Raw genomic sequence first — 25,842 nt, 5'->3', positions numbered from 1 at the left:
AAGAGCTGACTCATTTGAAAATCTTTCCCTGATGCTGGGAAAGATTGAAGGCAGGAGGAGAAGGGGACGACAGAGGATGAGATGGTTGGATGGCATCACTGACTCGACGGAGATGAGTCTGAGTAAACTCCGGGAGTTGGTGATGGACAGGAGGCCTGGCGTGCTGCGATTCATGGGGTTGTAAAGAGTCGGACAAAACTGAGCGACTGAATTGAACTGAACTGGTTTGTCCAGATATCAGCATCCCTACTCCTGTCTCTGAAAATAAAGCTTCTGACACAGAAATATGTTTCAGGTAAAAACAATACTATAAATAGAAATACTAGTGAATTTGTTGGGTCAGGATGAAGCTGTTTCATATAAAATGCTTTTAGCTGCCAAGAACATAAGACTTAAAGAAAAAATGGCTTAAATAAGAAAGAAATGTATTATCTCACATAAGACGTCTGGAAGTAGGGTAATTCCAAGGCTAGTTTCAGGTCAACATCTTCACATCATCAAGGATTCAGACTCTTTCCATCTCTGCTCAGCCACCCTCAGCATGTCAGCTATTCCCCTCAGAGTCAGAAGATGGGTGCAGCAGTTTCAGGCATAATACAACACAACAAAAACCTAGGGTAAAGAATTTATTTCTTCTCTACCGCTTTTTATAAAAGCAAGAGAACTTAAATCCGTGCTGAAATCCATATTGGAGAAATCCTCATCTCAGGTTTTATTTGGCAAAATGATCACAAGCTCATTCCTAAATCAAACAGTGGCTTAGACCAATAATTTAAAAATTGTTTTAGTCTCACGACTTCTCATACACCCTAAAAAATTATTAAAGATTCACAAAAGCTCAGTTTCTATGAGTAACATCTATAACTATTTACCATAACAGAAATAGTTTGAGAAGTATTAGTGATAAGTACATCATTTACTTAAAGTAACAAAAAATAACATATTGGTGAAAGTAACTATTTTCCAAAATTAAAAAAAAAAGTTAACGTAAAGAATTTTTTTTTAATCTATCTCATATCTGGATTTTCCTGTCTGTTGAGTACCACACATCATGTAGCCTCTGGGAAACTCTACTATGTACTCATGACAGAATAAGATTTTTTACAAAATTAAGTAACATCTTACCACATATCAGGAAAATAGTTTATACTTCACATACTCCCTGAAAAAAATCTCAAAGACTCTCTATGGTCCATATTTTAAGAACCTCTCACTTAGACCAAATAAAATTCATCCCCTGAGATTGAGAAGAGCTCAACCTCTCCTGAATTGAATAAAGTAGCACAAAACCTAAAGAAAACTAGAATTCAATTAGCGGGTGACAAAAGAGGTGGAACAAAGGGAGTGGCTATTTAGAAAACAAACAATAGTAATCAACAGCAGAGATAATAAATCTGAGAAGGCAAAATCATAAAAAGTCTTAGATACTAAAATCTGTCTTAAAACCAACACTAAATAACAAAATGAGGTTTAATCTGAAAAACTATTTTTAAAAAGTCACTCGTAACAGAAAATTTGTGCTATATAGAATATTTACCCAATTCTTACAACCACAATGAAACATTTATGTATATAAGTAAACAATCTGTATTCCTACTCTATAATCCCTAAGGTGTTGACTACATTCACAGTCTGTATGACAGTAGAAGTCAAGCATTGGAGTAACTATGCTAAAAGCACAATATTTTATTTAAATTTATTTAGTTTTTAATTGAAAGATAATTACTTTACAGAATTTTGTTGTTTTCTGTCAAACCTATGAATCAGCCATAGGTATACACATATCCCCTCTTCCTTTTGAACCTCCCTCCCATTCCCTCTCCATCCCATTCCTCTAGGTTGATACAGAGCCCCTCTTTGAGTTCCCTGAGCCATAAAGCAAATTCCCATTGGTTATGTATTTTACATATGGTAATGTAAGTTTCCATGTTACTCTTTCCATACATCTCACCCTCTCCTCCCCTCTCCCCATGTCTGTAAGTCTGTTCTCTATGTCTGTTTCTCCATTAGTTCAGTTTAGTCGCTCAGTCGTGTCCAACTCTGCGACCCCATGAATCGCAGCATGCCAGGCCTCCCTGTCCATCACCAACTCCTGGAGTTTACTCAAACTCATGCCCATCAAGTTGGTGATGCCAACCAGCCATCTCATCCTCTGTCATGCCCTTTTCCTCCTGCCCCCAATCCCTCCCAGCATCAGGGTCTTTTCCAATGAGTCAACTCTTCGCATGAGGTGGCCAAAGTACTGGAGTTTCAGCTTCAGCATTAGTCCTTCTAATGAACACCCATCTCCTTCAGGATGGACTGGTTGGATCTCCTTGTAGTCCAAGGGACTCTCAAGAGTCTTCTCCAATACCACAGTTCAAAAGCATCACTACTTCAGCGCTCAGCTTTCTTCACAGTCCAACTCTCACATCCATACATGACCATTGGAAAAAGCATAGCCTTAACCAGACGGACCTTTGTTGGCAAAGTACTGTCTCTGCTTTTTAATATGCTATCTAGGTTGCATAACTTTCTTTTCAAGGAGTAAGCGTCTTTTAATTTCATGGCTGCAGTCACCATCTGCAGTGATTTTGGAGCCCAGAAAAATAAAGTCTGATACTGTTTCCACTGTCTCCCCATCTATTTCCCATGAGGTGATGGGACCAGATGCCATGATCTTAGTTTTCTGAATGTTAAGCTTTATGCCAACTTTTTCACTCTCCTCTTTCACTTTCGTCAAGAGGCTTTTTAGTTTCTCCATTACTGCCCTGTAAATAATTCTTCAGTAACATTTTTCTAGATTCCGTATATATGTATTAGAATATGGTATTTATCTTTCTTTCTGACTTACTTCACTCTGTATAATAGGTTCTACATTCATCTACCTCATTAGAACTGACTCAAATGTGTTCCTTTTTATGGGTGAGTAATATTCCACTGTGTATATGTACCACAACTTCTTTACCCATTCATCTGTTGATGGACATCTAGGTTGCTTCCGTGGTCTTTTTTAAATAAACACAAACATGCTTTAACAAGGTATAAAAAAGAACAACTGACAAAGGTAATTTGTAAGGTAACAAAATAAGTTAACAAGTTCTGCAAAAAGTTAAAAATTCACTTCATTAATCAATAGAAAGCTTTTATTTATATAATAAGCACTAATAAAATAAATAAAACACTTTATTCTTTAATGATTGTTATTAAAGAATGTTATTAAAGAATAACAATCATTACTCTTTAGTGGTTGTTAATCCATTAATGGCACTAATAACTGTGCCTCTGAATTTAATCTCAGCTCATTTTCTTCCAAACACTGGCTCACTATTCACCAATATCCTATGAATTTGTCACCATCCACTAACTTCATCACCTAACTTATGTTTACAGTAATTTACAAGTCAGACAGTATCTATAGGCCATAGGTACCAAGAAACAACTTTTAGCAAGCAACACCCAATGCACTCCAAATTTTAATTACTTGTCAAAGACTTCAGTTAATTAAAAAGTAACCAAAAAAAAAAAAAAAAAAAGTAACCACAATAAACACTTGAGCCTACTCAGTGTTCCACAGTTATAAAGTTGGAATTGTCTCAAGGAGGTATAGATACTTATATTCCAAACTAAGTAAGTGTAATTATAAAACCCAGACAATAAAAATGTTTTCAACTATTCATATTGAAAATATTTTTACATATATCCGTATTACTGGGGGCTTCCCTGATAGTTCAGTTGGTAAAGAATACGCCTGCAGTGCAGGAGACCCCAGTTCAACTCCTGGGTCGGGAAGAACTGCTGGAGAAGGGACAGGCTACCCACTCCAGTATTCTTAGGCTTCCCTTGTGGCTCAGCTGGTAAAGAATTCACCTGCAAGGTGGGAGACCTGGGTTCAATTCCTGGGTTGGGAAGATCCCCTGGAGAAGGAAAGGCTAGCCACTGCAGTATTCTGGCCTAGAGAATTTAACGGACAATATAGGCCATGGGGTCACAGAGAGTCAGACACGACTGAGCGACTTTCACTTTCAGTATTATTGTAGCAAAATAAAGTACATTTTATTTTTCTCATTGTAAATGGCAAGGAGAAAGGACAGCTTCCCAAGTTAACTAACTTTAAATGTCAATAAGATCCCCCCTTCACTCAGACTGAAACTCATCAAAGAAACTCATGCTTTCAAATTACTTCATATATCTACTTACCTTAGTGACCACCCAAAACTTCCATATTTAGCCCCTACATTAAATGTCAGAACGAAAATAAGCTTAGAGTCACACTGTACACAGTTAGAAGTTAAAAACAATTAAAATTATTCATACACATTTGAAGATTTCTACAATTTGGTGGACACTTTTTAGAAATTGCACAATGGAGGCTGTTTTTGAAAAACAATATATTTAGGTTTCAACCAATAAAATGAAGGCCTAAGTCTAAAAGAAAAAAAATGATTTGAGAAGTCATATAAAACAACAATTTCAAATTCACTAACCATGTACGAGAATGAGAAGAGGACTGATGAGAGAGTAAAAGAGTAAGGACAAAGGAAAAAGAATAAGAGGTAGAAGGACAGAATAACAATGATAAATATATCAAATATAAAAAGAAGGTACATTATATTTTGGTTGCAAGAGTCCTGAAGTTGATCAGAAGAACTGTGATTTCTTAATCACTAACTAGTGACCCTGGAAATTTGACATTTGTTTCACCTCTCTAGGTCCTAGTAACCTCATCTTCTAAATTAAGAGGAACAGAGAACGTCAATTTTTCCCAAAGTGCCTCACAGAATTTTTAGTCCTTAAAAAGAAAAATGGGTTTCATGGTCAGATAAATTCTGGAAACATTAAATACTGTATTTCTTCCTCTTTGATGGTCACAATGTAAACTAAATAGTGAAGTGAACGTCGCTGAGTCGTGTCCAACTCTTAGGGACCCCATGGCCTATACAGTCCATGGAATTCTCCAGGCCAGAATACTGGAGTGAGTAGCTGTTCCCTTCTCCAGGGCATCTTCCCGACTCAGGGATCGAACCCAGGTTTCCGGCATTGCAGGTGGATTCTTTACCAGTTGAGCCACCAGGGAAGTCGCTATTTAGTAAACTAAATAGTAAACTAAAGTCCTAAAATGCCCTAGAATTAAAAATAGTAACAATAATATTAATAAACAACAAGAAAAATTCTTTTTGTTTTTATTAAATGTTTTACAATCTTATTTGGCCACAAAACACTTTGTGCTCATAAATCACAAATAATCCAACAGATCAGAGAACACTCACAAAACATGGCCTGAATAATCTCTAAAATCTTTTTATTACTTACATTTATAGCCTTTATCACACTGTGCCACTAAGTGTCACCATTACAAAGTACTGCTTTTAGCCCTCAAATACATATAAAAAGCAATGAAATTGAGACTTCAACTTGGGAATCAGGGTTAATTAGCATTAGAAGCACAAACACTCTAGAAAAAGAAGAAGTAGTCTTCTAAAGAAAGCAGAGAGAAAAACCTGTTTCTTCTTATAAAGCAGAAGTAAATAAAACTTCCCAAAGATTATGCTTGACATCCACAGAAAAGGAAAAGAAAATGTCCCTAAGATAGACAGGAAGAGGTAAGCCTGTCTTTCACAAGTCACGCCTGGGAATGCCAAGCTGGTGGCAGTATACTACATTAGTATTGGGGGAAACAGCAGCAGTATGAGAATGCATAAAGTAACTATGGCAGCTACCAAAAGAAGAAATGGACTCAGAATGAATTCTACAGATGATATGGCCCCCAGTTTATCTGATACATGAGTCCATCTACGGTATTTCACAAGGGGGACTGACCAGTCCAGTCTTTCACTGACTACCTACAGGAGCTGGGAACCACACAAATAACTTAATCTTTTTTTTGTTAAGAGTAAAACAATTTTATTACAGCACTTTTCTGTTGATCACTGGTCTTTTTCTCATCTCAAGAACTCTCACACACCTCTTTTGACCATATTTTGATAACAAGATGAGTCAGTGGAAAGAATGCTAAAATGATGTCTGAAAACTGAAAATCCAATCTTTAACACTTGTCACTGATTGTGTAACACTGAGTTAACTGACAGCTCCTAGCTTTGATTTCTTAAACTGAAAAATAAAGTAATCTCTAAGATTCATAAGCATTCTAACATCTTATGATTCCAAGTCTCATTACGGCATGATCTGTCTACCTACAAATCTGCTTACTCTGGCCAAGAATTCTAACACGTCTAAATCCTTTAGTGTAGTGTTCAGAATTAAACACGAGATTCCAGAAAGAATTTATTCAGTAAAGAAGAGTGGGTTAATTATCTTCCTTTTTCTAAACACTATATTTACATTAATAAAGACTTTGATCAAATTAGATTTTGCGTAGCCACATTACATTCAGATAACTGTACCTGGTTATCCAGCCCTGTGGATCCTACTGACTACTTTTAACCAATACTGCACTAAAGTTAATCTCCCTTATCCCATACTTTGCAAATTGATTTTCTGGCACTGAATGTAAGATTTGAGATTTTTCTTAATTAGTCTGCATCTTGATTTGTTTAGGCCATCATCTTAGCCTTTTGGATTCAAATGCATAATTCAGAATATTAGCTATTCTTTCCATCTCATGAAGTGGTTGAAATACTATTATTAGCAATCTCAACCAAGACAATGATTAAAATGCTGATTATAAGGGCTGATCAGCAGAAAAGGATAACACTGGAAATAAAGCTTCTACCTGAAAAGTCTAGAAAAAGAAGAGCAAATTAAACTCAAAGCAAGCAAAAAAATAGAAAACAGAACAAAAAAAAGAGAGAAAAATCAATGAAAATGAAGACTGATTCTTTGAAAAGATGAATAAAATTGATAAACTTCCAGCCAGGCTGTACGTAAACAAAAAAGAAGACACAAATTGCCAATATCGGGAATGAACAAGATAACGGAGCTATAGATTCTACAGCTAGTAAAATAATAAGGGAATGTAATGAGCAACTTTATACCAGTAAGCTCAACAATTTAAATATATTATTAATAATTCCTTAAATGCCATCAATTACCAAAGTTTACTTGAGAAAAAATGGATAATCTGAATACCTTATTTAAACCTTCCCAATAGAGAAAACTGCAGGCCCAAATGACTTTATTGTTGAATTTTATCAAACATTTAAGGAAGAATAGTTCCAATTCAATACAAACTCTTCCAGAAAACTAAAGAGGAAAGAATTCTTCCTAACTCATTCCATGATGCCAACATTACCCTGATGCCAAAATAAGACAAAGACATTAACCAGAAATGACATCTATAGACATATATCCTATATGAATACAGATGTAAAAATTCTAATGAAATTTTAGTGACTTTAACTCAGCAATATATTAAAAAGGTATGCAATGACAAAGTGGGGTACTACAGACTGAATATTTGTGGTCCCCCTCAAATTCATATGAACCCTAATGCCCAATATAATAAAGCACCACTTTGGGAGGTGCTCAGTCTTCACAGTTGAGCCCTCATGAATGAAATTCCTGCTTTTATAAAATATATAAATATTCTTATAAATATGAATGCAAGGAAGAATTTAAAAGGAATATATTTCTACAAGTAACACTGACTGAAAAACTAGCAAGCAAAAATATCACCAAAAATTACTTTATCATAAACCTTGTTTTCAGTTTAAGTGCTCTGTGTCTTGATAAAAGTGACGGTTGAACAACACTGTAAATGTAGTAAATGCCACTGAATGCTAGTACACTTTAAAATGATTAATTTTATCTTACATCAATTTATCTGAAAAAGAAAAAAGAAAAGAATGAAAACTGTGAATATTCTGGGTCATGTGGCTAATTAAAAATTACAAATCTGCTATAGAAAACAAACCTCCAGTTACAAAATGGGAAAGGAAAGGTGGGAAAGAAAAAATTAGGTATGAAATTAAAGATACAAACTATTATAAACAAAGTATACAAGCAACAAGGATATACTATATAGCATGGGGAAGTATACCCAATATCTTGTAATAATCTATAAGAGAACATAATCTGCAAAAATACTGAAACACTATGCTGCACACTTGAAACTAACAATAACCAACAAAAACAACAATAACCAACAAAAACTAACACCATATTTCAATAAAAAGTTTTCAAAAATTATGAATCTGCTTTTTCCAGTATCTTGAAGGGAGCATTTGACCCTAATTGTTCATGGCAGACAGGTGGAAGACTCCCATCATGGACGAGGACACAACTATAGGAATCATAAAAACAGCAGCGCTGAAGACTAGATGGTACCATACCTAAAAGTCTGCATTCTTCTGGACTTCTATCTATTTTTGGATACTGTTGAACTAGTACAAAGAATTCACAATGATCTCTAAATTTTCATCTGCGTTAGACTAACAGCCTCAAATGTTAACGTATATTGGTTTCCCAAATAAAATCCACCTTTTTAAAAAAATTTAAGACCCTTGGAAATTTGGCCTCATCCTTAAGAGTTCAATGCTGCTGCTGCTGCTGCTGCTAAGTCGCTTCAGTCATGTCCAACTCTGTTCGACCCCATAGACGGCAGTCCACCAGGCTCCCCCGTCCCTGGGATTCTCCAGGCAAAAACACGGGAGCGGGTTGCCATTTCCTTCTCCAAAGCATGAAAGTGAAAAGTGAAAGTGAAGTTGCTCAGTCGTGTCCGACTCTTCGTGATCCAATGGACTGCAGCCTACCAGGCTCCTCCGTCCATGGGATTTTCCAGTCAAGACTACTGGGGTGAGGTGCCATTGCCTTCTCCCTAGAGTTCACTATTCTCCTGTAATACCCCTCTGCTTCATTTAAAGTATTTCACTGAATCACCCCCCAGTGTCTTATATATTTACACACCCTCTGGTTTTGTCCTGCTGTTTCTTTGTGCCTAGAAAGCCTTCTCCTACAGTTATAACTATGCTTCAAGACCTAATTCAAATCTCAACTCCTTCATTAATCATTCTCTTACTACTTCACTTATGAAAATTCTTTTGTGGACATTGTAGATAAACTGTTCCTGAGGGTATGTACCTAATATATTGCACTATTCTTGTATTGTTAAAATTTCCTCTCTGCTGTAAATACCCCAACTCATTTACCATGTCATGAGTGAACCATCATACCATATTTTTCCTTAAGTAGAAGGACAAGTCATAATCTTCCAGAAAAATAACAAACTTGTTATACACTAAGATAACAGAGGTCTCAGATAGAAAAAAATAAGAGTGTAAAAACAATAAATCTTACAATATAAGTTACCTTATTCTGCTCCATCCTTTATAAGAGGAACGCCCAAATTAGCTATTTCATGTTTTCATTTCAATGACCAAAAGATTCCATTTTGAATAGCCTAATAAGAACATATTTTAGAACTGCACAGCAATTGTGAAACAACAGAAACTCTTAAATACATTAATCACACTAAATTTGCAATGCCCTGACTCAAAGTATAGATATTTCAACCTCAAATAAGATTCATGTGCCTCGGGAGTACATGCAAAATTAACTGCATGTGATAACACACCAATACAAATTCAATTTCCTTTTCCAATCTCAATTGACTGCATCTTTTGTAACAAGAGCGTAGTTGATCAATTTCTTATCAGAAGCTACAAACTGGCACTCAATCTTGTAGGGCTAAACTATGTATCTCCTCTCAACCTTCAATAAAAATGAAAATTTAATCAGTATAGGCAGATTCCCTACCCCCCAACACTATAATCCCAAAGAGCTGTACTTACGGTTAGCAGGCAAGAGTATTTATTATTCAATCCTAAAAGTCATCAGAGTTCACCTTTTCAAAGCTGGAGTAGACACTTTCAAGTCTAAAGCATACTAAGAATCTAAGTTTTTATGAATGAGGTACTTTCTCTTATAATTATATACATATATATATGTATTTATGCATATATGGGTGTGTATGTATGTATTCTTCCCACTGAAAAAGAAAGTATAAAACAATGAATAATTTAGTAGCAATGATACTCTGAAGGAAATGCTGTTATGTGGCTTCTAAGGGAATTAAGACTCTCTGGTTATCACAGAAAGAATCAAGACTCCTTGGCAAAATGGCTGATTCCAGGTCCCAGACTGGAAATATGTCAGATGAGTCTGGAAAGTTTTGTCATGCCAGTTAGAAAGGAAGCAATCAAAGACTATAAGGGTCATATCAAAAGGAATTAGAAAATCATTTGAAAAGGCTCCTACTGGGTCAAAGCTAAAGATCTGATCATCAAGAGAGATAAAAACTACACTGGAACAAAACATAACTAAGTAGACAGATTCAAACTTCAGTCAGTCAGTTCAGTCTCTCAGTGGTGTTTGACTCTTTGCGACCCCATGAACCACAGCATGCCAGGCCTCTCTGTCCATCACCAACTCCCACAATCCACCCAAACCCACATCCATTGAGTCGGTGATGCCATCCAACCATCTCATCCTCTGTCGTCCCCTTCTCTTCCTGCCCTCATATTAATTCACTAAAACACTTAGAATAAACATTTCATTAACCATCTCTGTAAAATGTTAATGCACCAATATTGCTTCAAAAACTATAAAATAAAATAATTAGGCAATCATCCTACCTTTCTATACAATCTGTAGCTAAAGGCAACCAAACACTTAGAAAAGGGAAGTTTCTCTCTAGAGAATGCTGGCTAATAAACACAAGAGAATTAAAATATAACCATTTTGTACACGTTAACAAATTCATGGATCTAAGGCTAGGCAATGATCATCAATAGATAGCAACATAACAAAGAGAAACAATCTGATATTATATATATATATATATTATATATTCTTAGGAGAAAGCATATACACATAATACTTAATTTGAATTAGATCAACTCTCTAGACTTAACTACAAATTTACAAGAAATACAGAGAACAAACAACATGTTAAGGTACACCACAGGAGTACAATCAGTAAAATCCAGACTCTGGGAGACCGAAAAAACAAACAAATCAGTTTGCTCCACCAAATAATGATGATAATTAACATTTTAAAAAGAAAAATGCAAGAAAAATAAGAGAATCAGAAACCTACATACCAGTTGGAACCAATAAAGCGTTCTCCAATGAGTGAAATGTTCTGTGGTCTCCAATATGGGAGCCCCTAACCTCACGAGGCTCTTGAGCATTTGATACGTAAATAGTGTGACTGAAGATCAGAGTATTTCATTTTAATTGTAACTAATTTAAATTTTACTAGCTACCTGTGGCTAGTGGCTACTGTTTTGAATGGTGCCACTGTTGATAGATGGAGAATTAACATGCTTATTAATCAAACACAATAAATCATATGATAGATCTTATTTGTGTCTCTGGTCAGACTAAAATATCTTTTAAAATATATTAATAGTAAGTTCTTAATAGTATCAAATATCTGATATTCTTAATAATGTTAAATTACTAATAATATTTTTATGTGTGATAACTGTATTTTGGTAATTAGGACAGGAACTATCCTTTAGAAATATTTACACCAGAGAAAATCATAATTCAAGAAGATATATGTACCCCAATGCTCACAGCAGCATTATTTATAATAGCCAAGACATGGAAGCAACCTAAATGTCCATTAACAGATAAACAGATAAAGATGTGGGGTGTGTGTGTGTGTGTATACACACACACAATGGAATATTTCTGAGCCATAAAAAAGAATGAAAACAATGCCATCTGAAGCAACATGGATAAACCAAGACTTCACATACTAAGTGAAATTAGTTAAAGGAAGACAAACATGATATTACTTACATGTGGAATCTCAAAAATGATACAACTGAACTTATATACAGAATAGAAACAGCCCTACAGATGTGCAAAACAAACATGATCCCCAGCAGTGAAAGCCAGGAGTAGGGACTGACACTTAGGCAGCGCCGTGTAAACAGGTGACCGAGAGGGGCCTGCTGCGGAGCCCAGGACTCACTGTGGCTGAGCCACTGTGCTGTGCGAACACCTGAGACTAACACAGCGTCGTAAACCAGCTCTGCTTTTCTAAATGCACGCTTAACACAGAAGCAATACTTATGGAAAAGTGATATAATTTCTGGAATCTGCTTCAAAATAATCAGGAGGACAAAACAAGATTAGGCACTGAATTGATAAGAACTGAAGCTGGGTGATGGATCCATGGGATTCTGTACACATTTTCTCTACTTCTGTATATCTTTCAAATTTTTCATAATAAAAATTTTGGAGGGAAGAGAGGACATTTACCCCGCATGCTAGGACAAGGTCTGCCTTTTTGTTTCCCTCAGGAAGGATACCAGAAATATAAAAGAAATCCTAAAGAGGGATAGTTTGGTTAGAAGCAGGTAAGCTATCCTCTATTGTATTTTATACAGTCAAGCCTATATACTGGACAGCTTTTTACTTTCTGCGTATCATACTTAAATTTTTTTTTTTTAACATCATTTGACTGTTCCCTTCAACATGGGTAGATTAGACTGTGAAAACAAATGCCTCAGTTATACCTCTAGTTCTAGCACAAAGTTTGAAGATACAACATGAACTACAATGCATTTCTTTTCAATTCAGATTTAGGAATATGGTAGGCCAAACTGACCACAACCATTCTCACTCATGGTCAAAAGATATATCTATGTCAAATCACTGGAATCTGTGATGAAATTAAGGATCATGAGATAAAAACATCCTGCATTACCCAGAAAGCCTTAAATCCAATGAAAAATGTCCTTAGATACACAGAGAATAGATGGAGAAGAAGGCAAAATGAAGAGGCACAGATTGAGGTGAAGTGGCCATGAGGCAAAGAAGTCAGCAACTACCAGAGGTTGGAAGACATAGATTATCCCCCCAAAATTCCAGGAGTGAAGTCTTGCCAACATCTTGATTTTCCACTGTGGCCTCCAGTACTGAGAGAGAACAAATGCCTCTTACTTTAAGCCACCAAGTTTGTGATAAACTGTTACAGCAAACACAGAAAACTAACAGAGGATTATCTACTCTTTCAACCACGGAATGCCTTATTCCTTCTTATTACTGCAATAATTAAACATTATTGCAAATCTAAATGATTTTCAGAGCATCTTTTCTACCTTGAGGTCAGGGATTTTAGTTTCTTTTATTCAATGATATAACCCAGTGCTGAAAACTACTCTCTGATCAAAACTTTCTATTCTTTCTACCTTTCTCATTGGCATTCTTTCACTAAAGACGTAAGGTCGTCCTACCTAAAGAAAAAAGAGCATTAAAAAAAACTTCCCTTAACTGAAAGTTCTGACAACTTGAAGCTTTAACAATTGCTCCAGTTTTCTAATACTAGTTTAGAAAATTCTATCTGAAATCATCATATTCATTCATGTGTTACAGTATTCTTTTGTATACTATGTAGACTGGATACCAGTATTCTTTTGTATACTATGTAGACTGGATACCAGAATTTTTGTTTCGTGACTTACTGTTTTGCAATTATTCCTTCTCTACTTTATGACCTTCCCTCAAACTTACCAATAAATAAATAATAATTTTGTGTGACAAATGACACAGTACCCTTGTGTTATTGACCTTTATATACAAAGGAAAACTTTAAATACTGAAAATATTTTAAATATTCTGTAGTATCACAAAGAAAGGATTAAAAGCATTTTTTCATTTCTTCTAGGTTCCAACTTGTATGCTATTCAAAGTTGATACATATTTTCATCGCATAATTTTACTACCTATTTATATCATCATTTTGTGTCCTAACAATGAGCTTTAAATTATGTTTAATTCTCTGTGAAAGAGAAATATTTTGTCAACTCAAATAGCAATGTTATTTATTATTCAGAAGCACATCTTTCCTATTAGTGAACTAGTTCAAGATCAGCGGCATCTTTAAAGAATACACAAGTATATTTTTGAGGGTAATAATTTTTTTTATCTAGAAGTTATCATTTCCATAATACAAGGGAATACGTAATCCTTTTCGTCTCAACTTCCACTCTTAGCAATCTGTATTTATTTCAAAACAAGGTTGCAGTGGTCACAAACAAATCTAGAATTTAATTTTGGGGATTAAACTCTCTACTCGTTCCTGGTATATAGTCTTCTCATACAATATGAACCCACTACTAGCAGAAGGACTTCTAAACATCGACAATAAATGACTGAACAAAACAACACTAGCAGCAAGGTGGAACCTATAAGAGATAATACTCTCATGCTACTACCAAGCTGAAAATGTAACAAATTAGCTATAGTTCTCCCTATCATAAATATCAGATGGCTTTATTTCTAGGTTAGAAAAAAAATTTTTAAACAGACAGTGATATAGGAAAACAAAACGAAAAACTGGGGGAAGGGAGACACAAGATTATAAACAACGTAAGTAATGTATTATGAATGCATAGATTTGACAGCAATCCTATACATGCAAAAACTACTTCATGAATTTTAGAAATGCAATTCAGTCTTCCATCCTCTTGAACTTAAAAAGCAACCTCACATCTGTTAAAACAACAAAGACCTGGGGAAAGAGGTAAGGTGGAAGAAGATGCCTGAAGTGGACTCTGTCCATTCAAGCGTATAATCAGAATGAATTATTTACAAGCATACTTTCATCTTCAATGCCACTAACAGCTGAATTCTAAGGAGCTTAGGGAGACTGTAACACATCTGCTAATCAAGTTGAATAAGCAGAGGAGACCTAAGCAAAAAATGATCCAACAAAATCTGTTCATAAGATTGGGAAAGGGGGTGGGCAACTAAAAAGAAAGGGCAGAAAAGCAGAGGCTAGTATAGCAGTGGTCAGTGACTTACATCCTTAACTATATCTATTCATTCCATTTTAGAAAGTCAGATAGTTGTATTAAGCTAACTGAATCATAGAGTTATATTAAGCTAACATCAGCCATATACTCTCCATCAAAAGGAATACTTTATAACAGAAGAGGCAAAATGTGAAAGGAAAACAATCAAAGCACTTTGAGATCTTTCCATTTTAATTCAAATTATCTAAAACACATATTCCATTAAAGTAGACATACATGGAAAATATTCTTCAACAATTCATACATGGTTTTTCAAATTTATGCCTATTTCATATATCTTTGAAAGGAAGCATATAAAAACAAAAAGTAGTTTAGTGCCTTACAAAAAATATACAACCACCCAATGGCTTATAAAAATCTCAGCAATCAAAGGAAACTGTGCTTGGTATCAAGACAACACAATGCCAAAAAAAACTTTATAAACTAAGATGTCACATCCTCTGCTTCTCTTCCAGTTTTAAAGAAGGGCTATGTGTGTTACCTCAGTTTAGGAAATGACAATCAGCATTATAAAACAATAACAAACTATGCTTAGCCTTCTAACCAGCAGGCAAAATTCTGCATCTAAACATCAAAAGAAGTTAAAAATTAAAAAAAAAAACAAAAAACTAAAAACAAAGAAGCAAGCTAGGTGAATTTTTAAATAAATGGTACTTTGGCTTTAAGGAATATTGAGGGAAAGGATTCATATTTATTCCTACCCATTAATGTGCTCAGTAAATATTTAAGGTATGTGCCTATTTTAGATACTAGATGTAAAACTAAAAAAAAAAGGTAAAATCTCTGGTCTCAAGGGACTTATATTGTCTCAGTTCAGTTCAGTCACTGAGTCATGTCCAACTCTTTGCAACCCCATGGACTGCAGCATGCCAGGCTTCCCTGTCCATCACCAATTCCCAGAGCTTACTCAAACTCATGTCCATCAAGTCAGTAATGCCATCCAACCATCTCATTCTCTGTCATCCCCTTCTCCTCCTGCCTTCAATCTTTACCCAGCATCAGGGTCTTTTCCAATGTCAGCTATTCGCATCAGGTGGCCAAAGTATTGGAGTTTCAGCTTCAGCATCAGTCCTTCCAATGAACACCCAGGACTGATCTCCTTTAGGATGGACTCGTTGGATCTCCTTGCAGTCCAAGGGACTCTCAAGAGTCTTCTTCAACACCACAGTTCAAAAGCATCAATTCTTATGCGCTCAGCTTTCTTTATAGTCCAACTCTCACATCCATACATGACTACTGGAAAACCATAGCTTTGCCTAGACAAACCTTTGTTAACAAAATAATGTCTCTGCTTTTTAATATGGTCTAGGCTGGTCATAGCTTTTCTTCCAAGGAGCAAGTGTCTTTTAATATACTGTCTCAAGCAAACTAATAAATCAACGAAAAAAACACAAGATATCAAAAAACTGTATGCAAAAATAAATAAAATAGAGTGATATAAAAAAGTGACTGAGGGGCTACGTAAGATTGACTATTCAGAAGGTCTCTTGAAGGACACAGCTATGAAATGATCTAGTGATTCTCAACATAGAGCAAGAGCTAAGGCCCTACTGTAAGGGCAAGCTAGGGCTGATTTAGGTATAGAAAAGGCAATGGGACTGGAGCCTAGTAAAGAAGGGGGAAAATGGTAGAAGGTGAGGTCACAGACACAGGATCAGATTATTTAGGGCTTTGTAGGTCAGAGTAATAAATTTTTACATCATACCCTTGGATTGTAAGGGGCAGCCTCATGAAACTTACTGTCATGCTTTTTGTAAAATAGTTGTTGGGGATATAATCTAGCACACCAAAGAAAATATTCTCCATGAAGGTCCAAAGGAAGAACTTCTCTCAAATCTCAAGTTGAGTAAAGACTGATCTTTTTCTGAGGAACTGGTATAAATTTACCTTATGAATTAATTCTGAAATTAATCATGCTCACCTCTACCTTCTGAACTCCAGCAAAGTCAGGGTTGAACTTACAATTAGCTTCTGGCAACTGTATAAATCTTACGGCATCTTTTTATTTTTTTAAATAAACTTTTCACTTTAGAATAGTTTCATATTTACAAAAAAGTTACAAAAGTTGTAAAGAGGGTTCCATTTACTACCCCCCACTCTCCAGTTTCCCGTTAATAACATCTTACATGATGAGTATGGTACATTTGTCAGAATTAATGAGCCAATAATGATACATTATTAACTGAAGTTCATAATTTACTCAGATTTCCTTAATTTTACCTGATGTTCTTTTCCTTCCAGGATCTTTATGGTATCTATTGTATACATTAAATTTACTAGAGGCCTTCCCTGGTGGTTCAGGGAGATACAGGTGGTTGAGAAACTACCTGCCAACGCAGGGGACACGCGTTAAATCCCTGGTCCACGAAACTTCCACATGCCGCAGGGCAACTAAGCCTGTGAACAACTACTGAGCCAGGGCTCTAGAGACCATAAGCCCCAACTACTGAAGCCCTTGGCTCTAGAGTCTGTGCTCTACAAGAGAAGCCACCATAATGAGAAGCACGTTTTCCGAAACTAGAGAGCAGCCTCCACTTGCCACAACTAGAGAAAGCCTGCATGCGGCAAATGAAGACCCAGCTCAGCCATAAATAAATAAATAAAAATTTACTGGAACTGTATCTCACAATTCTATCTTTATTTCCCCCTTATTCTAACCTTTATAACTACTGCTATCTAATGATTTTATCTAATTTTATACACCTTTCCCAATACTTCTAGGAATTATTTGGAGTAATAAAAAAACTTAGAACAGATTTCTGCAAAGACAATTAGTTTCTGCCCAATAAGTCAAGTAGTTCAGTATTATTCCAAGTAGATAATGCTTCATTAATCTTTTAAAAATACAGAGACTCAAGGAAATGCCTGATTAAAATTGTTATTCAAAGATACTATTTGGATAAAAATATAAAGTCAATATGAAAAAATATTTTTATGTTTCAATACTAGTTTAATCTCTTGAATTCTCCTTTGGTCATCACCTATAGCATTAGTAATCCTGATTGTTCTTCCTGAGTCATCCAAACTTAACATGGTCTCAGATCACATAAATCTAAGATGATGATGAAGTAAAATGATCTTTTAAAGTCTCTTTCAATTAGAAATGTCAATTTCTAATTCTGTGATACAGGCTGACTGTCAGATTCTCATATTTTTCCATCACAAGAATGGAAAACATTAATGCTTCTAAACAAAAGATACTATATTTTAAAAAGATGATGGCAAAATAAAGTTTGAAGCTTTACTTGAAAATAACTCAGTATAAACCAAAACAAATTTAGTGTGAGGATTATATGAAGTGTATAAGTCATGTGTATCAAAATTATCCTGAAGGAGGAAATTTCCCCAAAAAACAGGTGTGACTATTTACCCAAGAATTTGGTGACCAAAACTTTTGTGGCCAACCCAAAAAATTTGACAAAATTTGATTATGTCAAATGGGTACCACAATTAGAAATTCTGTTGTCATATCCATATTAAACTGTCTTGCCTCAAAACAATCTTGATTATTAAGATACGACTGATTCACTGATGTTGGGACTTTCCGTTTGCAGCTTAATTTAATCTGTCCGTAGGAATTATAAAAAGCACAATATAGTTTAAAGGGTTTTAGCATCTATTTCTGAAAGTTCTTCAAAACATTACTTCATTAAAGGTTGAATTTAAAGGTCCTAAGTGCGTGTCTGTCCCTCCACATAAAAAAAATAAATCCTCATTCTATTCTTACATATGTTCTACAATTCTTCCTGCAGAAAAAAGATAAACAGTGAAATTCTTAATTATGTCCTTATTTTAAAATCATTACACTGTGTAAGTTTTAACAAAGAATTTTAAGCCATCTTCTCGGTCACATATTTCCAAATGTGAATGCCTACCAAAACTAACAAATTACACAGAAGAGGCAATGATATCAATACATATCAAAGGAGATTAGCTATGAATTGATAAGGAATACCTCAGAATAAGTCTTTTAGCATTTTAAATATTTTCCTTCAGAATATGAGACTCTCCTAGTTACAATCACAAAACATTTATTTGTTGTTTTTCTGTAACACATTTGTTTTAAATAAAAGTAGAGACACTTTATTTTCATGAATCAACATATAATGATTCATGAAATTAACTCTCAATAAGCAAAATAACCAAGAAAAATAACCAACAATCTGAATGTTTATTTGAATAATCAAAGCAACTTTAAGTAAACATGCTTTGATTTTTTAATACACTGAAATTATTTTGTTTGGTTGGTTTACTTTTAAATGGGAAAAAAGCCACCTTACCTGGGATATTGGAATAAAGGCACTATCTTAAAATTAGAAGAAAATGATCCACTAGTGTAAAAAATAGTGATCAAATTCTTAAGCTTTCATATACTGTGCCTTTTATCTAATATACTTCTATCAAATAAACCACTTCATTCTTTAAGAATCCATTTCAAGTTATTTTTCTTTCACTACAATTAGAAACCCATCCCATCTTAAACAAAAGTACTGTGAAAATATGAATACACTACTTATTGCACTATGACTCATCTTAAGTAATAAACAAAAATGATTTTTTAATTCTAATAACAATATTAAGTTATAACTATTTAATATATGTAAATAATCAGTACAGCTATTACTTATACTCAACTCAATGCAATAAACATTTAAATAAACATAAAAAAAGTAACATCCTATAGCTGCTAATAGAATAATCAAACTATCAATGAACTTAAGAAGTCAATTAACCTACTGGCTAGTTATTACCTAAAAAAACTTAGCACTAACAATGCTGATCTAAAATTCTTTTAAGATTACTTATGGCAAGGGTTCTTGACTTTGGCTATATATTAGAATTACCTAGAGAGACAGTAAAACTATCAGAGCCTGAATTCCACTCCCCATATCCTATTTTACTTGCCCTGAGAAAAATGTTAAAAGTTGAAAGCCCTATCTTGGACTCTGTGATAAATCTGTTGATGATGCATTATTTTACAGATAACTGCTAAGTAAAAATCTAGAAATATGATCTCAGTAGCAAGAATAAAGGAATAACAAATGATCATTTAAATTTGGCACCATATAAAACAGAATAAATTAATACAGTATCACAATGCAAGTGAGAGACAAAATTGAGTCCTTTTAATAACATTTTCTAATCTCAATACTATATAATGTTTCCTTAAACTACTTTCCAATACCTTCGATTCTTCAGTGTGTCTAAAGAGAAAAATTCCTGTTAAGAAAATAAAAACTACATAACTTTAGTCTGAGAACTGAAAGAATGAATAAGTTCAGAATATTTCCCTTATGAAGACAGCACATACATGTGCATAATCAGCCTACAATACTCCCTTTATAACAGGGTCCAATGAAGTTCATGTCTCTGGGCAATGAGATAAAAAGCTATTAACTATAAATATTTGTCATTTTAGCATATTTTGACAAAATTTAGTTTTTCCTCCAAAAACAGCTGACAGTATATGAGATTTACTAGCAACATGACCTAGCATGGAGGGATGAATAAAGAACATGATAACTTTCAACACACTTCAGAATATCTTTGTTACAAACCAGATGGTAAAACTTAAAAAAAGAAAAAATTAAGGAGAAGGAGCCCAATTAGAATAAAGTTAAAAGAACCACTATTAAAGCTAGTTACACAGGGTGAGGAAATCAGCTTAACTTCCATGTAATTTCATTTTTCTCACATTCTTAAAATCTTTTGAGGTGGTACTCTTCAAGACACATAAGAGATAATAACACAATAAAGAACTAAGTATTTGTTTTCAGTTAAATATTAGAGAACACATTAATTCTATTAAATGTATTAAATATAATCCAAAATTTAGTGACATATTATAAAACTAATACCCAGGTGCCAATATCCTGGTAAAGATTTTGAGATGCTGAAGGAAGCACATTTTGAATTCAGAATGGTTAGAAAGATATACATGTCTATGTCATTAAAGACAATGCGATTTTTAATTACAGATCTATAGTTTTAAAAGACAACTTCATATTCATCTCTCATGGAAATATGATACAAAATTTTAAAAGAATATCCAGCCTCAGAAGGAACACTCCCTCAAATAGTTGTTGAATTAGCTCCTAGTTATTTACTGACATAAGAACTACGACTTTAACTTACAACTCCTCAAACCTATCAATGGTTAAACCCATAAAAAGTGAACTGGTGAGCAGACGCTGAGGTAACAGAAAAGGAAGGATCAATAAAGATAATTAGAAAGATAACCACTATGCTTAGGTCAGTCACTTTACGACTGCCAAACTGTGCACATGCATACATTAAAATGCTTATATCCATGTACACATACATACACAAAGTAGTTATGTCTTGTTTCACGAGTCTCAGTCTAAAGACATGACATAAATAGAAACAAAAAGCTTTGTTGCCCAGACTAGTTATGAACTAAGGATTCACTGAATGATGGATGGATGGATGAATAGATAAGGGAAACAGATATAAGAACACATTGCTGGGGGAAGGGAGCATGGCACTTAAGAACTTTAAACCAGTATCTGTGATTCACAATGCTAAGGTGATATAAGGACATTAGAGATCCATCATAAGGTAAATAAATGTGAGCTAAACAATAAAAATTTCACAGAAACATAAAGTAATCATAATATATATTATAAAAGCCAAATAAGATCTGTATAGTAGGGTAAGTTATATTAGTTTTATACTATTCAGTTTAAAATACCTCTTCTTAAAAAGAAGTTTTATGTGGTTAAATGTAGAGATTAATGCATCTTACCTTCCACAGAAGGTGCCTGGTCCTGAGCTGAATACAGCATATCCTTAAAAGCCTATTAGAAAGTAAGAAAAGAAATACATGAAATCATGAGTAATCTTCACAGTGAAAGCATTTTCAGCTGAACAATTACTTCTTTTTCAATATCCAGACGACTACACAGGGTTCTCCAAATCGAGAATTTAGTGAAATAATTTGATTAACTTTAATAAGCTAAAACCCAAATACTATTCTTTCATATCCAGTACTGTCCCATCTTTAAGATGAGGGTTAATATATACATACTTTAAAAATTAAGGGGGATTTGGAGAAGAATGAAAAATCATAAACACTCTAGACCAAAAAAAAAAAGAAAAATCATCACTGGTCAGTCACAAATTGGCCTCCAGCATTTCTCAACCTCAGTAAAATTGACATCTAGGGCTAGATAATTCTTTACTTGTTTTTTGTATCTAGGTTTTTTTTTTTTTCTTTTGTATCTATAGCAATTCACTAGATACCAGCAACAACTGACCAAAAATGTCTCCAGATGCTACCAAACGCCCCAGAGGACAAAAATCACCCCTCTCTAGAATCATTGGCCTACAGCATTCAAGCATATAAAAACCAAAAAAAGAAATAAACCTCCAAGGTGGTCTACTCCAGTTAAATCACATTCTTCTCAAATGGATTTACCATTATTTTAAGTTAGTGACCAATCCTGTTAGTTCCATGACTAACCCCTAACAAAGTCTGACAATACACAAAAGCCCTAAGTGAATATAACAAAGATCTAGAACTTCCTTTAAGAAAAATGTATATACAATCACTTTCATTTTTAAATAATTTCAGATGTCCCAGGAACTACTAATTTCCAGTCTAAAAAGAAATTAGCTCAGAAGATTTTATCAAACATCAGAAAGTATTTCAGCTCACAGACTGGAATTATATATTAAAAGTCCTATACAACTTTACAGTGGTAGTTATGCTATAGTTCTTCCATGGAATATTTTAAGAGTGTAAATGAGTACATTGCTTAGAGTAGAATAAATATCCAGAAGTAGAAAAATACAAGAAGAAAGAAACAAAAAAAATCCAGCCAGAGAAACTTAAGAAAATAAAACTACCACTAGTTTTGTTCAGTTGCTCAGTCGTGTCCAACTCTGCGACCCCATAGACTGCAGCACACCAGGATTCCCTGTCCATCACCAACTCCCGGAGCTTGCTTAAACTTGTACTACCATGCAACCAGGTAATATCAGAGACTCAAATACCTGACTGAAGTTTTTCTACTTCTTAAGTATGATAGGCATATGTACCTAAATCAGATGATGTTATCAGTAAGTAAATAAACCACCAATGACTAGCAGAAAAGCTTGTATGCAGTAGGAACTTAATACACAGCTCTTGAATTCAAAAGGGTTTATTTTTAGCACTCTGAAAAAACACGGTAAGTGAAATCTGATATGTAATGCAAATGAATTAAATTTGCAAAAGGAAAGTTTACCAAATTAAGGTTTAAAAAGATTAAATTTTATAAAGAGAAAGATTATGATAGTCTTCATTTTGATTATAAACTAAATCATAATTTCATTTAAATCAAGACAACTCTCAGTAAAATCAAGGACAATTCTTTTTGCTTCTTACTACTTCAGTTTTCTTCTGAACAAGAGACCCTCTATGTTTTTGACAGTAATAGACTTTAGAGGACTCTATAAATAGGATACCATCCCCTGACTGTGACTAGAGAATAGACCCCAATTGGAAACCACCAGGGGAAAATCCTACAGAGTATTGTCTATATTAGCACTTATGACTATTACACGACTCAGCTGAGTTAGGAGAAGTACATCCAAATACACAAAACAACAAAATTGAGTTTCCTCATTCATGCTGTTTTAGTTTAAGGAAATTCAATACATTATATAAAATTCTGTATCTGTATAATAAGTAAAATCAATATGTATTCATTTGCATTACAAAAGATTTCTCTGATCACTGAGAAGGGCACAGGTGTGACTCCTGGTCGGGGAACTAAGATCCCACAAGCTATGTGGTGCAGCCAAAAAAAAAGATTCAAAGGAATCCTTACATAAGCATCTCTACTGTAATCTCTGAGTATGAAGTTATTTTTGTTATGTTGTTCAGCCATTCAGTCATGTCTGACTCTTTGCGACCCCAAGGACTGCAGCACACCAGGCTTTCCCTGTCCTTCACCATCTCCCAGAGCTTGCTCAATTCATGTCCATTGAGTTAGTGATGTCATCCAACCATCTCATCCTCTACTGTCCCCTTCTCCCCCTGCCTTCAATCTTTCCCAGCATCAGGGTCTTTTCAAATGAGTTGATTCTTGGCATCAGATGGCTGAAGTATTGGAGCTTCAGCTTCAGCATCAGTCTTTCTAATGAATATTCAGGATTGATTTCCTTTAGGATTGACTGGTTTGATCTCCTTGCAGTCCAAGAGACTCTCAAGAGTCTTCTCCAACACCACAGCTTAAAAGCATCAATTCTGCAGTGTTCAGCCTTCTTTATGTTACAATGTTATTGAAATGTTTGTTATAATGTTGTAATGTTATTATTTTTGTTATAATGTTATTGAAATATATACAAACTAGGACAAAACTCTTAGTGTTATAACAATGCATATGATAGTAAAATCTTACAAATTAAATCCAAATACAATCACAAAACCAGTATTATTTAATCAATAACATTAACATGACAGGAAACAAGATGTTTGCTGAGTTAAAATCTGAATTGGTAACATGAATACAATGCCATTTTGCCTATTCTGAGTTTGGAATGCCAAGATGACTATGTCAGATGGGATCTACTATGAGGCAGTATAGTCAGCTATCTACTAGGAGGCAGTGGCTAGAGGCTATGGGTTTAGAATGCCAAGATGACTATGTCAGATGGGATCTACTATGAGGCAGTATAGTCAGCTCTCTACTAGGAGGCAGTGGCTAGAGGCTATGGAGTCAGGTAATACATATGAAAACCAACTCTACCACTTATTAGCTATGTAACCATAAAAAATTAACTTCTCTATACTTCAGTACCCTCATCTGTAAAACAGAACTAGTAACTACACATACCTCCCAGGTCTACTGTACAAATTAAAAACTTAAAACACAAATCCTTACATTAATTATGATTCATTATTATTACTGAATAATATCATATATATTATTATATATGAGGAGTACTTTGATCAGTGCCTAGGACACAGAAGATGCCCAAAGAATGTTAGCTAACAGAATGTGAACTACCACAAAACTTATGTCATACAGTGGACTATCGCATCATTTGGCCATCTATCTGCTAGACATGACTGCATCATTTATGCATTAGAAATGCCTCAGTTCTTAAGTCTCAGTTCTTACTACTTCACAAAGTAGTACAACACTACTTGGAGCCAACATGGCCAAACAAGCATAAACAGAGACATTGCAATCTCCTGGCATCTAGGTTATAAGATGGTCAACTAGATGATTTCGAATATGTTCCTAATATATTTTCTGATGATCGCTGACATGAGCACACAGAGTTTTTAATTCTTATAAGAAACTTACAGATTCCTAAGAAAACATATGCAGTCTCAACCTACATACACTGTATTTTTTCCTGCACATATTTTATTTTTATTTTGCTTTACTGGAGTATAATTGTTTTACAATGTTGTGTTAGTTTCTGCTGTACAATGAAGTGAATCAGCCAGATGTACACATACAGCCCCTCCCTCAAGGCCTCCCTCCCACCCCACCATCCCAGCCCAGCCACTGACATCATCACAGAGCACCAAGCTGAGCGTCCTGTGCCACACAGCAGGTTCCCACCAGCTACCCATTTTACACACGGCAGCATATATGAGAACAGACACGCAGACACGGTGGCGTGCGTGGGGCGGAGAAGGGGAGGGTGGGACAAATTGGGAGATTAGGATTGACATGTGTACACTTTAAACAACAAGGACTCCTCATTTTATTACTTAAACTTTCCACAACATATCTTTTGTACAAAATAGGGTATAGTTCAATAATACTGCCAATACAAGTTTCTTACATTGTTAATTTTTAATAACCCACAGTAGATCATCACTGGGCTTCCCTGGTGGCTTAGTGGTAAAGAATCCACTTGCCAATGCAGGAGACATGGGTTCGATCCCTGAGTTGGGAATATCCTCTGGAGAAGGAAATCGAAACCAACTCCAGTATTCTTATCTGGGAAATCCCATGGAAAGAGGATCTTGGTGGGCTACAGTCCATGGGGTCGCAAAAGAGTTGGACATGACTTAGCAACTAAACAACAACAAAGATCATCTCTG

The 25,842-nt window shown here is 34.8% G+C and overlaps 1 protein-coding gene across 1 annotated transcript in view; it reads right to left on the bottom strand.

Moving 5' to 3' along the window:
* XPR1 (xenotropic and polytropic retrovirus receptor 1) overlaps positions 1-25,842 on the bottom strand; it is a 191,026-nt gene that overhangs the window by 144,598 nt on the left and 20,586 nt on the right. The window contains exon 2 of the mRNA XM_065936157.1: positions 21,538-21,589. Coding sequence (XP_065792229.1) covers positions 21,538-21,589 — 52 coding nt within the window. The remainder of the gene's footprint in view (positions 1-21,537; positions 21,590-25,842) is intronic.

The sequence above is a fragment of the Muntiacus reevesi genome, chromosome 5, assembly GCF_963930625.1.
Source record: "Muntiacus reevesi chromosome 5, mMunRee1.1, whole genome shotgun sequence".
Taxonomy (NCBI): Eukaryota; Metazoa; Chordata; class Mammalia; order Artiodactyla; family Cervidae; genus Muntiacus; species Muntiacus reevesi.
The sequence above is the reverse complement of the archived record's forward strand: the minus strand, read 5'-3'. Positions and strand labels throughout refer to the sequence as shown.